Source organism: Aulostomus chinensis, chromosome 14 (genome assembly GCF_037954235.1).
Source record: "Aulostomus chinensis isolate RoL2024-O1b breed Wild chromosome 14, RoL_Achi_v1.0, whole genome shotgun sequence".
NCBI lineage: Eukaryota > Metazoa > Chordata > Actinopteri > Syngnathiformes > Aulostomidae > Aulostomus > Aulostomus chinensis.
Window position 1 is genome coordinate 23,842,773 of NC_141333.1, and position 13,299 is coordinate 23,856,071.

Sequence of the window (13,299 nt, forward strand, 5' to 3'; positions counted from 1 at the left end):
TCTCTTTCTGCTCTTTCTTTTCCCTTTCTTGTCTCTCCTTTAGCTCCTTCTTCTCCTTTTCCAGGCGCTGCTTCTCTTTCTTTTTCAGCTCTTTCTCATCCAGCCCCTCTGCAGAAGCTCTCTTATCACTTCTGCTGAGGACAAAGGAGCGATACAATCTTGTGTTTCAACAGCAGAGGAAAACCAAAGCAAATTCTCTCGTCACAGACAGAAAAGGGTCAAAAATAAGGCCTTACTTGCTTGACTTGCCCGTCTTGCTTTTCTCTTCATTCTGTAAACACCAAAAGAATAAAGAGATAAGTCTTGATTCATTTGACACTGAGGAATCTCAGACTGATAAGCAGCACTTAAAAGAGTGACAAAACCACTTACGGTTTCCTGAGGCGTCTCGTCGTACGGATCTGTGGTCACAGAGGGAGAAGGGTTTTAGCCCACAGTCCATGTGGCAGCCCTGTCAAACTAACTTTTGCTGTTGTAACGTGAGAATCATGCCTTTCTGACAGTAAGAACTCAAGAGGAGACGTGTCGTCGTAGAGTAATACTGCCTTTTATCAGGATTATATTAATCATGATTGTGAAACATGAAAAATCTCTCGACTCGACGATCAAGTGTCGTGTAATTGAATGTCTCCTAGCTAAGAAGATGTGAAAACTTTACTCTTTGGTGGTCCTTTGCGTTTCTTGCCACCATCATTCTTCCCTTTCTTCTTGGTAACAGAGGTGACGACGTCCTCGTAGACATTGGCTGCATCTCCATTGATTCCGTTGTAGGTTTGGGAGCTGAGCGGTTAGAGAAATGAATGAACACGGATAAAAACCAGGAAGAATCGTAGAGTATTTGGAAGCAAAGGATGTAGGGATGAGTTTTACCTCGCCATTGCCTGAGCGTCCTGAAGCCCGAGTAAGGAGGGGTCTGGTAGGGTGGCTGCTGGGGTGCCATGCTGGCCGTCACCTCCTAGCACCACCTCTCCTTGAGCTTCAGCACCTGGGACAGTTACTCCATTGCTGTGAAAATCTGGAAGGTTCTTTCCGTCTGGAGTAGCCGGACCAGTGTAATCCCCGTTCCCCCACTCTGACGCCTGCAGCTGTGGAGAATGAGCATCAGATGTGACATCATCAAACTCTGGGACATCCGTGGTGTCGGCCTCCGAGAACTCGGCAGCACCCAGCAGCTCTGCAGCTGAGAAAAGACAACGGAGAACCGATATTAGGCAGCTGCTCAAGTTTGGTATCGCAAAGCTGTAAGTTGAATATCACACCGTCGTCATGAAGAGGAGGAGGAGGGATGAACAGGTGGTCATACTGAGGATTGCTGGACTTCTCAGGACTGGAGTCCAGGGATGGAGGCTCTGGGATGATCTTCTTGGGTCGAGGAGGCGGAACCACCAACATCTCTGGGAAGAGTGAAGCCCCCTCGTCAGCGTCACCGTCCATCAGCTGAGAGGCTTTTCCTGCAAAGAGCGAGAGGTTGTACATGAGTGTGTTGCATTTCAGAACCAGCAGAGTTTAAAGAGCAGAAACCTGACGGAAGCTGAGTGTCAGAACATCTAACCAGGACAGTCTCAACAAAGACAGGAGCCGCCTTACTTCAGAGCTCCATGCACATTTTGATCTTGTGATATTATTAAACATTTCTGTGGTCGCGCGCCCCAGCTGTTCCTCAGGGAATGATCTGGAAAATGAGTCTTAAGCAATTTTTAGTCTCCCTTGAGTTCTCAGATGTGCCGTATCCATTTAACCGACTTGATGACATCATAAAGGATAAGATGAATCATTGCACTCTGTGAATCTACTCAGCGATGCTCCCGTCATTGCTGACATACCTGCACAGCTCTGCCCTGCCTGCTCAGATGTTTCAGGCACCAGGGAGGAATGTCAGGACTGTCCAGCTCTTTAGGGCCGAAGCAACGCGACACAGGATTTTCAACACAGCTTCACATAGTAAAACCTGATGTCCTGGTGGTCAGACTGAGAGAGGCAGGGTCATTCTGGACTTACGGTGGTCAACGCCGTTAACTTGTCCTTCATAGTCGACAGGCGGGAGCTCTGGGAGAGAGAGGGTGGGGCTCTGAGGAGGGGGGAACTCTTCGGGAGGTGGGGTAATGGAGTAGTTCAGGTTTGTCAGGGAACTGAGGACAGATTGAAAGATCTTATTGTTTTTCATGAGTTTCACGTGAGTGAGTGAGAGAGAGAGAGAGAGTGAGTGAGTGAGAGAGAGAGAGAGAGAGAGAGAGAGAGAGAGAGAGAGAGAGAGCGGTGTGCCTACCTGGTGTTGGTCTTCCTGCGAGCCTTCTCCAGAGCATTCAGGATCCTCTGGTCAGCTGGAGCCACCTTCTTCCCCGGGCTCATGTCCTCTGCTCGCTCCAAGGCTGAGAGTGCTGAGATGGGACACTCAGGTTGAGGAGAGGATGAGGCGGAGGGGGGGTCCAGGACCAGGGGAGGGGGCTGCTCTACTGAAACAATGCTATCAGCCAGAGCTACAACCTCAGAAGGTGGCGGCGATGGAGTTAAGGTGGAGACCACTGATGGAGGACCAGAGGTGGCCTGGTGGCCGGGTGGAGGGGTCGGGACTGTGCTGGGTGGGATGGTCATGATTTCATTTTGGCTGGCAGGTCTGGAGACAGGCAGGGGGGGAGTTTCTACCTCTAGGGGGGTTTCACTCTCTGGGGCTGGGAGCTCAGGAGCTGGAATATCAGGAAAGAAGGCAGGTGGTGGAATGAAATCAGGAGGGGGAGGGATGGTGAAGGGTGGGGGCGTTTCCATCACATCACCGGCATCAGGGATGCTGGAAACGTCTGGTAGAAGATCCTCTGGTGCAGAGATCTCAGGCTCAGCAGGACTGAAACCAGCAGTCAAGGGAACGAGCGGAGCGGGTCCAGGGTCACCAGGACTGGGCATATCTAGGATGGCATCAGCTGGAACCTCTGGAACCTCCACTGAATTTTTCGATGACCTCATGAAACCCAGGAAACCTTTCTTCTTTGCTGCTGGGGCTTTTGGGGGAGGTGTGGCTGGCACCAGCTCTGCTTCCCTCTCCTTCGCAGCCATGGGCGGAAACAACGGGGCCTTCTTGTCTTTAGGGTTCTTCAGCTTCTGATAAACTGGATCATCCGACTTCTCTTTACTTCGTTTGGTCACCTTCTCTTTGCCTTTCAGCAGCGTCTCCTCACTCTTCTCTTTTCCTTTTGGGTTTGCCAGGCTAAAAGCTTTTTTGTTCTCCTTCTTGTCATCCTTGAAAACCACTCTGGGGGCGATGACCGTCTTCCCCTCCAGGCTCTGGCTGATGGAGGTGAGCAGGGAGGGGCGGGCTCCTGCAGGGAGGTAATGTGGGGGGCTCTGGGGAGTTGGGACAACTTTTGGTTTCTCTGGGAGAGCCGGTTTGATTTTCGGTTGCTTCAGGTGGAGTTCCTCATCCTGGAACTTGGCCCTCAAGGCCTTGAAGTCCATCGTCTCATCCTGGGGAGGAATCACACAATCCAGCAGCAACGACTGTTAAAATATTATCAGGCAAATGCTGTCGCTGTTTGGGGTTACAGTAATTATGTGTCACTTTAAGGATCCATCCATCCACTTTTCTATACCACTTATCCGATAACGGTGGCGGGGGAGGGGGGCTGGAGCCTATCCCAGCTGACATTGGGCCAGAGGCAGGCTTCACCCTGGACAGGTCCCCAGACATGTAGTATACAAATCTCTGCAGCTAAAATCAAGAAGAACATCTGGGCTGCAGCTGTTCACTCTCAGCTAGTTGTGTGTCTCTGAGTCTTTTGTCTGGAGGAAGTAGACACACCTGAGCCCCAGTGATCAGTTACCACACACACACTGGTGTCTCCGAATCAACATGGTGTCTTTCTGTCTGGTCTAAACTCAAGATCAGACGAAACGCTTGCTAACGCCACGCACGTAGATGATAAATACAAGATCGGAACTGTTGACTTTGAGGAGAGGCTGTGAAGTTTTAACCTACCTGATCCATCGTGTTTAAATATCCACCAAACGAGCAAAAGACCTTTTAGTCAAAACACTCCAGCAAGTTCCCTCCTCAGCCTCTCATGCTGAGTGTGATGAAAACACACCACCAACAAACACTTGACTTTATCAGAGAAGTTCCAGCAGCCAAGTCTCGTCCACTGTGGCTGGGAGGAGCACGTCCATGCGCTCAAGCAATGGTTTCACTGGAGGAATGAAGCTGAGTGGGAAGCCACAGACTCATCTCAGAGGCTGAAACAGTCAGTCTAGTCAAACGGGTCTGTCCCCAGTAAAACACACACACACACACACACACACACACACACACACACACACACACACACACACACTTGTCCTAGTAGGAATGTTGCTGGGCTGCTGTGTGTGGACGTGTAAATGTGACTCATTAATCTTGTGGCTGTGGTTGTTTTTTTCTTTAAACTGTCAATATCCACTAAGACCTCTCTCCTCATCAGCAACTAATGAATCTCTTAAAGGATGTTTTTTGGGGGGGGGGTTTTGGTCTGAGAGGAGAGTCTTGATGAGATAATTAAGGTTTATCCTCTGTCACTTGTTGTTTTTGTTCAAAAGTAAACAGAGAGGTAATAGAAACAGAAGAAGTCTGTCAGCATTCCAGGAGGGCTGCACGGAATAGCAAAGAATGTCGGTAAGAATTTGTAATATGACATCGACGGATAGATGCAGCCTTCAACACATGCTACAGTCTTCTTGGGATTATTATGAACAATATTCTGTCATTATTCTCTTGTTGCCAGTCTGTGCTTGCCCTGGCAGGTGTGGCTGGCTGCTCCTGGTTTTGTGATTTTAAAGGAACTTGACCAGTTTTGGCTGACATCATCTTTTGATTAATTACTCAACATGCATGCATGTGGTCTGTGGAGGCAAGTGTTGTAGTCAAGAAAGATTTCAGCTGGAAATGACACTTTACAGGCCACGTTATTTAAGTCATGATGGAACCTACTCAGGGGGCGGCGGGGCTCAGAGGGGGAGTGGCCGAAGGGTTGCTGGTTCCATCCTCACTTCCATGTCTAGGTGTCCTTGAGCAAGATACTGAACCCCTGATTTCTCCTGATGGCCCTGCGACGGACTGGTGACCCGTCCAGGGTGAACCCTGCCTCTCACTCAATGTCAGCTGGGATAGACTCCGCCCCCCCACCCCCCCACCCCCGCCACTCTTCACAAATAAGCAGAAAAGAAAATGAATGGATGGATGGAACTGAACCATGGAGAGTGTTTTCACTAGGAGATTCTGAGACTGTCGTGCTCAGTATGTGACACTTCTGGTCTGGTACTAATGTCTCAGACTGATTCAGAACCCTAGATCTTAGGTTGGGGAAAAGATGTAATTTACAGAATGAAATGAAGAAAACATTTTGAACTAAAACAATCAGAAAAAAAACGATACGGTGAAATAAAGTGCAAAAACAAAAGACATGGACATAGATTTTTTTTTTTTAATTGTGCAAAACCTCTGGTCTGATAAAAATATATAGTTCTAATTTGGAGTCCCGAGGTCACATGACATAGAAACTGTTAAAAGGGAAGTGATGAAGTTTTGATCTGTCCGTCAAAACCATAATATTTTGCACCAAAATATTAACACAGACTAAATAATAGATGAAATCAAAATCATGTATGATTTCCAGTCTAGAAATAATACCTGGTGCGCATTTAGAGTCCCTAGCAGGCTATTGGGAAAAGAAATTCAGGATTGTTTGTTGTAGGTGAAAAAACAATGTAAAAATATAAAATACCTGGACGCCTCGGAATTCTCCATTTTGTTCTGGCCTTTTGGCTCCATCTGCTGCTGATTAAGAGAACTACACGCACCAGTACGAGGACCCCCGGCCGTGTCTGGTCAGCTATTGTAACGGGCCCCCTGATGACCTAAAACAAGGATTCAGGGTGACTGTAGTGCTGAAATGCAACTACTAATTCATTAAAAATATACACTAATATTTGTTGTATTTGTGAGAATATGGAATTCTTTGTTTTGTCTGGAAAGTCATGGAAAATTGTGAGAAATACATAAAAAAGTGTGAGTCGTGTTTAGTGGCTCAAAATACAAATTAACTTTGACAACTGGACCACATTTCAAAACTGGAATAAGCTACAAGGAACTTGAGGGCTAGAATTTGGGTGGAAAAAACGACAACAACTGCTAATACTTTCCTGTTGATCGCATAAGGAGTCCCATGTTCCACTTCTGTAGCAGATGAATTATTGACAGGAGGAAAGACCGCAAGGCTCCATAAAAATACCCCTGAAAACCCCTTTAGAGGCTCGACAGGAGGAACACCGTGTGTTACCTGACACCGTCCCGCTGGTGTTGTGTTTTAAGGCCACATTTTTTATTTGAAGAGCTTAAATCAAATTTCATCAGGCACCAAAGTTCTGTTTTCCCAATGCAAACAGTGAACGCATCACTGCACCCCCCTGTGGAGCTTATCAGAACTCAGAACTGTCCACAGACCCGTCGCGGGGATATGACGCATATCAACGTCATCAACACCTGACCACGGGAAATCAACAGCTACAGCAATAATGGTAAGACATTAGCATGAATGTATTTTTTGATAAAGTTAAAATCAAGTATTATGGAAAGATGTTGTGAGGTGCTGAGTTGCTCGTAGCTCAGTCAGCTACTTCCGGTGTGTGTGTGTGCTAGCTCGCTCTCCGTAGCCTTAATGGTGCTGCGCGGTTAGCCCGCGGCTAAGCTAACCGTCTGTTGTTCTGTTTTACAGCTTTTCTACTCGTTTTTCAAGTCGCTGGTGGGGAAAGACGTAGTGGTGGAGCTCAAAAACGACTTGAGGTCAGTTCCTTTTGTACTCTGAGCTCTTACGAGCGTCGATGTTGGCTGAGAGATGAAGGCTGCCTCGCTAGCGCTCAAATTTCAGATTTTTTAGTAGGAGGGGCAAAATGAAGATATGTCATATCCACAGCAAAAGCGTTAATCCCAGGGTTTTTGTGTCTGGTTTACATTCGAAGATATTTCTATTTTAATTACTTAATTATCAGTTTCTTTATCAAATTACGCTTTTGGCAGGTATTTATAAGTGGTTTTCTACTCCCATCTCTTTCTAGCATCTGTGGAACACTTCATTCTGTGGATCAGGTTTGAAATCATTTCGTATATTTAGTTCTCTTTTCAAATATCTCTTCACAGTTTAGCAGGTGGCTGGACTTCAAATGTGTGTGTTTGTATGTGTGTTGCAGTACCTCAACATCAAGCTGACAGACATCAGTGTCACAGACCCAGAAAAATATCCACACATGGTACGTTCCACCTGTTTGTCTCATCTCACTGTTGGACCAATAAATCTGCCAGTGTGAGAGTTGCATGATGGACTCAGATTCTGCTCCTGTGTTGTATCTTCTCTTCTATAAATCATCCACACTTTTTATTTCCTTCAGCTGTCGGTGAAAAACTGTTTCATCCGCGGCTCCGTGGTCCGGTACGTCCAACTACCTGCAGATGAGGTGGACACTCAGCTGCTGCAAGACGCCGCACGGAAAGAAGCAATGCAGCAGAAGCAGTGATCCGCCTGTGGTGGTGGGGGGGTGGGGGGGGGGGTGTAGTAGTTAAGTAAGTAGTAGTTAAAATCAAGTTCTTTTTAAGTTGATGAGTATGGACAGCGTGCAGCTCTCAGGAGGCATCTTTGGTCATTAGTCTGTGTTCTGTCACAGGGAATTTAGTTGCATTCCTCGTATCAGCGATCATCAAAAGCGTAATTATTGGTTATATCCTAAAATTCTCGGACCATGTTGGAGTCTTCTTTGATTTGTTTAAAAGAAATAGAGGTAAATTTGTCTTGACTCCCAGTAGAATTAAAGATCAGTGGTAATGTTGACTGATGGCAGGAGCTGTTTCTTTATCTTTAAAATCAATGACTTGGATTTTTTTTTAATGCCACTTGGAAATAAAACTGTATTTTATTTATATTTCAATGTCATTTCTAGTTTTTTTTTGTAGTTAATGTTTTGAGGGGTTTTTTTGCGTTGAAATTGGGGGGGACTCAAACTTCACCGCCATGAGCTGTGATCGCGGGAGTCATTTTGTAAATTACTGCATTTATGCAAAATAAAGATTAAAATCCCAGGGCCTCGTCGAATCAGGACACTGAGATTATTAGAAGACAATAAAGTGAATGCTGCAGGTGAGCTACACATTCAAACAGACCAGAGTACTACGATATCTGAGTATATTAATACTTAAATTTAGGTAAAGGAACTGTTCTTCCACGACTGAACAAATAAATGTGTCAGAAAGCGTCTTCATTTGAAGAAAGATCAAATAAGTAATTCTTCTTGGCGCTAAAGACCAACAATTAGAAGCCATGACAAACCTGGAAAATTCATAGAATTAAAAGTGATGATTTCTAGGCCTGTAAAAGTTTTAGTAAGTTGATGTGCTTCACAAATACCTCAACATGGAAGTATACTCTTAAGACGGGAAAACTCTCGTTTGATGGATATTGAGTGCTTATGCCCTTATCTAAAGCACACAGCTTGTCATTCATTTTCATTTTTAATGAAATTTAAAGTATCCATCCATTGTCTTCCACTTATCCTGTTAAGGGTTATGGGGTGGGGGTGGAGCCTATCCCAGCAGCCTGCCCCCTGGACAGGTCACCAGTCCATGGCAGGGCCAACACATAGAGACAGACAACCATTGGCTCTCCCAGCCACGCCTACGGTCAATTTAGAGTCTGGATTAACCTGGTCCCTCTTGATGTCTTTGGACTGTGGAGGAAGCTGGAGTACCAGAGAGAACCCAGCAGGAACAGGGAGAACATGGAGACTCACACAGAAAGACCCCGTGCTGCAGCCGGGGCTCCACCCACAACCTTCTTGTGGTGAGGGGACTGCTGACCACTGCACCACCGTGCAACCTAAAATTTAAAAATCCTGATGTTTGTGATCTTGTTTATTCAGAAGAATTTGCCTCCAGTTGAATGTGTATGAACCCTGATGTTTCCACATGACTTGAATCACAACTGCAGTTTATCTTAAAAACAAAACTACATCAACTGTCTGCTTTATGGATGCAGCATCAAGTTGGAAACATCATTCCTTAAACTGGACTGCTCTATCCCGCTGGTGTGCAGGTTAGAGCTTTTTACTGAAATAAAGCTCTGAGTTGAGTGACCTGGGACCAAGACCCATCTGTTGAACACACTGAGTGGCTTCAGTGTGCATGAGGGACTCTCTACCACTAGGGGGCAATAATAGAATGGTAATTGGTGCTTTGCTGAAATTGAACATTCCGTAGGATTCAAAAAGTCCTGTAGCAAACTCCAGCAGGAGAGTGAGCAGAGTGATACACACTGACCTGCTGCAGGTTTCACAAAGCAGGATTTACAAGTTCACCTCTGCCAACCAGAGGTGTGTCACCTCATGGGCCCAGTATATGTAAGCCGTCTCTGAGGGCCCCTGATAGCAGGGGGGTCGAACCACCCCTGTCACCATCATCAGAGGAGGTGAATGTTGTCTCAACAAGTTAAGAGAAAGCTGGTTCATCTCTGACTCGTTTTACTTCCTGCTAACTGTTTCCTTTGCTAAGGGTTAGAGATGAACTTTCAAAGACCCGTAACATCAGAAACCTCCTGAGACCCTCTTACCTCTCGCCCCTTCCTGCAGTCCACTGACCCAACGAGAGAAAAGGTCCCTGCTGGGCCCAAAGTTCCTCGCTCTGCTCTCATTTTCATGCACTTTCACCATCGCCAGAGTTTTTAGCCCTGTTACTTCACATTTTCCCATAATGGCAAAGAAAATAGTCGGTGTTTACCTCCCATCTCTGGCATGTCTGCCTCTGTGGCCACAGTTGAGCAGCTAAATCATCTGAAGCACAATGGAAAGAAGACTTCGTTGTGTGCATCCAGAACAACTTAAAAGCTGTCTTTGCTGCTTTTGATTTGCCGATAAACTGAACTAAAACTAAATCAGTAAATTGTTCAGGATTTGTCATCCCCACCTGAACCTCAGTTAAGAGCCTTGAATGACATCAGTTCTTAAATTACAAGTATTTTTGATGCCATTGCAACGACTAAAGTAAAGATTGAGGAACAAGAAAGGTCAGGCTGGTAAAACCTGGAAAATGTCATGAAGGTAAATGTGTACGGTCAAAAACAAATGTCTAGGTTTATTAAGACACTTATGAACAAATTCATGATGCGAGGCAGATATTCTAAATCGCCTGTTGAAAGGCTGACAAACCCTCACGTGTCAGCAGCCCCTCAACCTCCATCCTGAGAAGAGACTGGGAGGCAAATGGTCCTCCTGCTGCCCTGATGTTCTTTCTTTTTACAGGCTTGTAAACGCTGACTTTAGTCAACGATTGACTTCTATCTGCTGTTTCCGCCAGGCCCTGAAAACTCCAGCTTATTAAGACTCTAAAAAAAACAAACAAACAAAAGAAACAACCCAAGACACCTGCATGATAAACAATCACAGGAAAGTGTCAATCCTCCTATTCTTCGGTGAAATCGTTGAAAGAGTTGTTATTCTTTTCTGGCAGGAAACAACTGCTCAGATGTTTTCCAGTCAGGATTTTGAACAGACCACAACACTGAGATTGCAAGTCCTGAATGACGTCCACACAAACACAGACAACAGCAGCATTGCAGCCTTTGTGTCGCTGCATCTCAGATCAGACCACAACGTACCACAACATTGATGGGGAGGCTCAGTGGGTCTCGCTGGACTGGTGTGAACCTGGTTTGATTCCTGTTTAAATGACAGGGGCTATTTTGCAATGACTGGTGTTAAACATTGCTGCACACACAAATGCTGTGGTGTTCCCCCAGGCTCTGCTCTGGTGCCACTCGAAATGACATCAGGAGCACCATTAACGCCGTTTATATTAATGATGCAGGTGATGACACACTCGTCGACATTGTCCCACACAACCAAGTGTAGTGAACAAAAAACAAATGAAGAAGTACAATGTCAAGGTATCTGTACTCTAGTATTTGCATTTTAGGGGACTTTGTACGCTTTTACTCCATTGCATTTGTGTGAACTCATCAGTTACTTGTTACTTGTAAAGAAAAAAAATGCCACATAGAAAACCAGGAGGAGATTGTACACTTTTGAATTTGAAGCCAACGTCAAGAGAAGGAAATCAGAGCAACACAACCGAGGTAAGCGGTGCTCTCAGCGCTCCCAAGCGCTGACGCTCATGAACATCATGTTGAATGTGTACTTCTACTTTTGACTTACACATACTTCTCTACTTTTACCGAAGGAGTGTTTTGAGGTCTTGCAGGACTACTATTTTGTCTAAGTATTATTACTACTTTTACTTAAATAAAAGGATTGTGTACTTCGTCCGCCACCAGGAACAAATCAATATTTAGATGCATCAAAAATGTCTTCATCTAAATAATAACAACACTAAAATTATTCTTCTTGGAGCCAAAGAATAAAGTTAAAGGAGCCCGCCAACTTTTTGGTGGAACGCACTCAATCAAATTCTGCCCCAGAGTCAGATTATAACGTAGATCCTCTTCTCTCCTAGGTGTGGGATTCAAGATCTGAAACCCTCACAGATCTGCTGACTGCTAGTTAGCTTATCACAATACGGTGATGGGCAGGTTAGCACACGACAGCAGAAGTCTTTGACTGCATTCAGATATCGCCAACATTTGCTTTGAAATAACAATTTGAAACTGGTGAATCTTGTAATTTGCCGTGGGATCAGACACAGAGGTGGAACTGCTCCCTGACTGGGTGCAATGATTCGATGCAGCGCCTCTAAACACTGGAAATTTGTTCTTTGTTGGAGACAAGAAGAGCAACTGCTGCTATCAATCACTGCTGACTTTGTAAGCAGGAAGGCAAAAAACAAACTACAGGTAGCTACAGGTTTTAAGAGCTTAGCAGGCAAGACACTGGTAAGCTAATGTGTCCATCCACTACCATTCGTTGCATTAAGCTAACTAGCAATCAGTCGGTCTCTGTTTTCTAGCTCTTTACTGTTCCTACAAAGAAGAGAGGGCAATTTATCTTCTTGCCTGACTCTGGGAAAGATGGCTACCAAGCATGTTTCCCAAAAAGTTACTGTGTGATGCTGTGTAGAAAGTTCCAGAATCAAGAAGTACTGCAGTTGGATATCTCCAGGAGGACCACTTCCACCGCGTATCCTGTATATCGTTGGCATGGACCATATCTGGTCAATGTTCAGCATGAGGACATATATTAGACTGGGATATGAGCTTCATCTTACTTTTGATTATTCATATGTTACATATCTATCTAAATTAGCTGGGATTACGTGAGCTCTAGATTCTAGCGGTGCAAAAGTGGGCCCGTACTGGAAATGCACCAAACCTGAAATCTGCCACTCTCGGGATCAGATCGTATCCACACGGATGCCATCAGATTTGTTTCATGGCTTGGAATATTCAGGTAAGACTATCTTCAGGGTCTTGTGTCACTTTGAAATTCAGCTCTCGGCTTCGGTCCCTGGCCTTGAAAACGACAAATTATGCCAGGAATCATATCGACTCTGACCCCAGTTTGAGTTGCCACATCGAGACAATTACAAAATCAGGCTCTGATCACCGGGCTTATTTGAAATGAATCAGTGGGATGGAGAAAAATCAAATTCTTGTGTTTGTCATCCGGAGGATTTGCCACTGCGATGGCGTCTTCCTCTCAAGTCACTGATGAGACAGTTGCTGCTCGTGTTTCTCGGACCGAGAAAGAGCATCAAATCAGTCCAGGTTCCTGACAGGTTTTTTCCTTCTGTCATGGAGTCAAACGAAACATGGAGAAGCAGCACTCAGAGTTCATGCGCCACACATCTGGAACAAACTCCCAGGTCTGCTCCAGCCATTAGTTATCTCCCACTCCAGTGTCACTGCACTTTGAATTTTATCCCCTTGATGCTCTTCAAGCTTATTTTCGATTTTAGACGACATACATTCTATTAAGACGTCTTTTACTTCCACTTAGATGCAGTGTTTCCCTTCTGGTCTGCCCTTTCGTACGTATACGCTTTGCCTCATTGTTGAAATAAACTTACCTTGCTACTCGTGAGCCGATGAAAGCTCGAGATGTAGCTCAGAGTGGTACTGGTGCCATCAGGAGCATACACCAGTTTTGTCTTCTTCACATAACAGTGGTTCCACCTGTTTGTCATCGTAAAGATAATGTTTTTGATGACGCATTTTATGAAGTGCCTCAAACATCTGTTCCATATCCGGCCTGTAACGGACTCCTCTGTTGTGGGATGATTTTGTAACAGAATCTTCACGCTGGGAAATGTGAGGCTCCTAAATCCAAAATAACAAAACGAAGTCCAGG

At 45.3% G+C, this 13,299-nt stretch overlaps 2 protein-coding genes across 5 annotated transcripts in view; one reads left to right on the plus strand and one right to left on the minus strand.

Annotated features, from left to right (window-relative positions):
- Positions 1-4,238, minus strand: part of LOC147250277 (uncharacterized) — a 10,361-nt gene extending 6,123 nt beyond the window's left edge. For 3 of the 4 annotated variants that reach the window (XM_086224808.1, XM_086224810.1, XM_086224806.1), the window contains exons 1-9: positions 3,968-4,238; positions 2,267-3,456; positions 1,999-2,129; positions 1,260-1,451; positions 871-1,180; positions 659-780; positions 373-401; positions 237-271; positions 1-134 (exon numbers count right to left, since the gene is read on the minus strand). The exon at positions 1-134 is cut by the window's left edge and continues 38 nt beyond it. In XM_086224808.1, coding sequence (XP_086080934.1) covers positions 1-134; positions 237-271; positions 373-401; positions 659-780; positions 871-1,180; positions 1,260-1,451; positions 1,999-2,129; positions 2,267-3,456; positions 3,968-3,976 — 2,152 coding nt within the window. In that variant the 5' untranslated portion in view covers positions 3,977-4,238. The remainder of the gene's footprint in view (positions 135-236; positions 272-372; positions 402-658; positions 781-870; positions 1,181-1,259; positions 1,452-1,998; positions 2,130-2,266; positions 3,457-3,967) is intronic. The other variant, XM_086224807.1, reaches the window with a different exon arrangement.
- A 2,214-nt stretch (positions 4,239-6,452) lies between these two features.
- On the plus strand, positions 6,453-7,547 carry lsm2 (LSM2 homolog, U6 small nuclear RNA and mRNA degradation associated). The gene is made up of 5 exons (XM_086224815.1): positions 6,453-6,537; positions 6,735-6,802; positions 7,075-7,105; positions 7,207-7,266; positions 7,405-7,547. Exons 1-5 carry the CDS (start codon positions 6,535-6,537, stop codon positions 7,528-7,530), a joined length of 288 nt encoding a protein of 95 aa, XP_086080941.1. The 5' UTR covers positions 6,453-6,534; the 3' UTR covers positions 7,531-7,547.
- The last annotated feature ends 5,752 nt before the right edge of the window (positions 7,548-13,299 follow it).

Excerpts from the sequence above, each read along its gene's own strand:
- lsm2 (XM_086224815.1), top strand. Across the intron at positions 7,106-7,206 it reads CACTTCATTCTGTGGATCAG|TACCTCAACATCAAGCTGAC; the intron begins GTTTGAAATCAT and ends TGTGTGTTGCAG. Across the intron at positions 7,267-7,404 it reads CAGAAAAATATCCACACATG|CTGTCGGTGAAAAACTGTTT; the intron begins GTACGTTCCACC and ends TATTTCCTTCAG.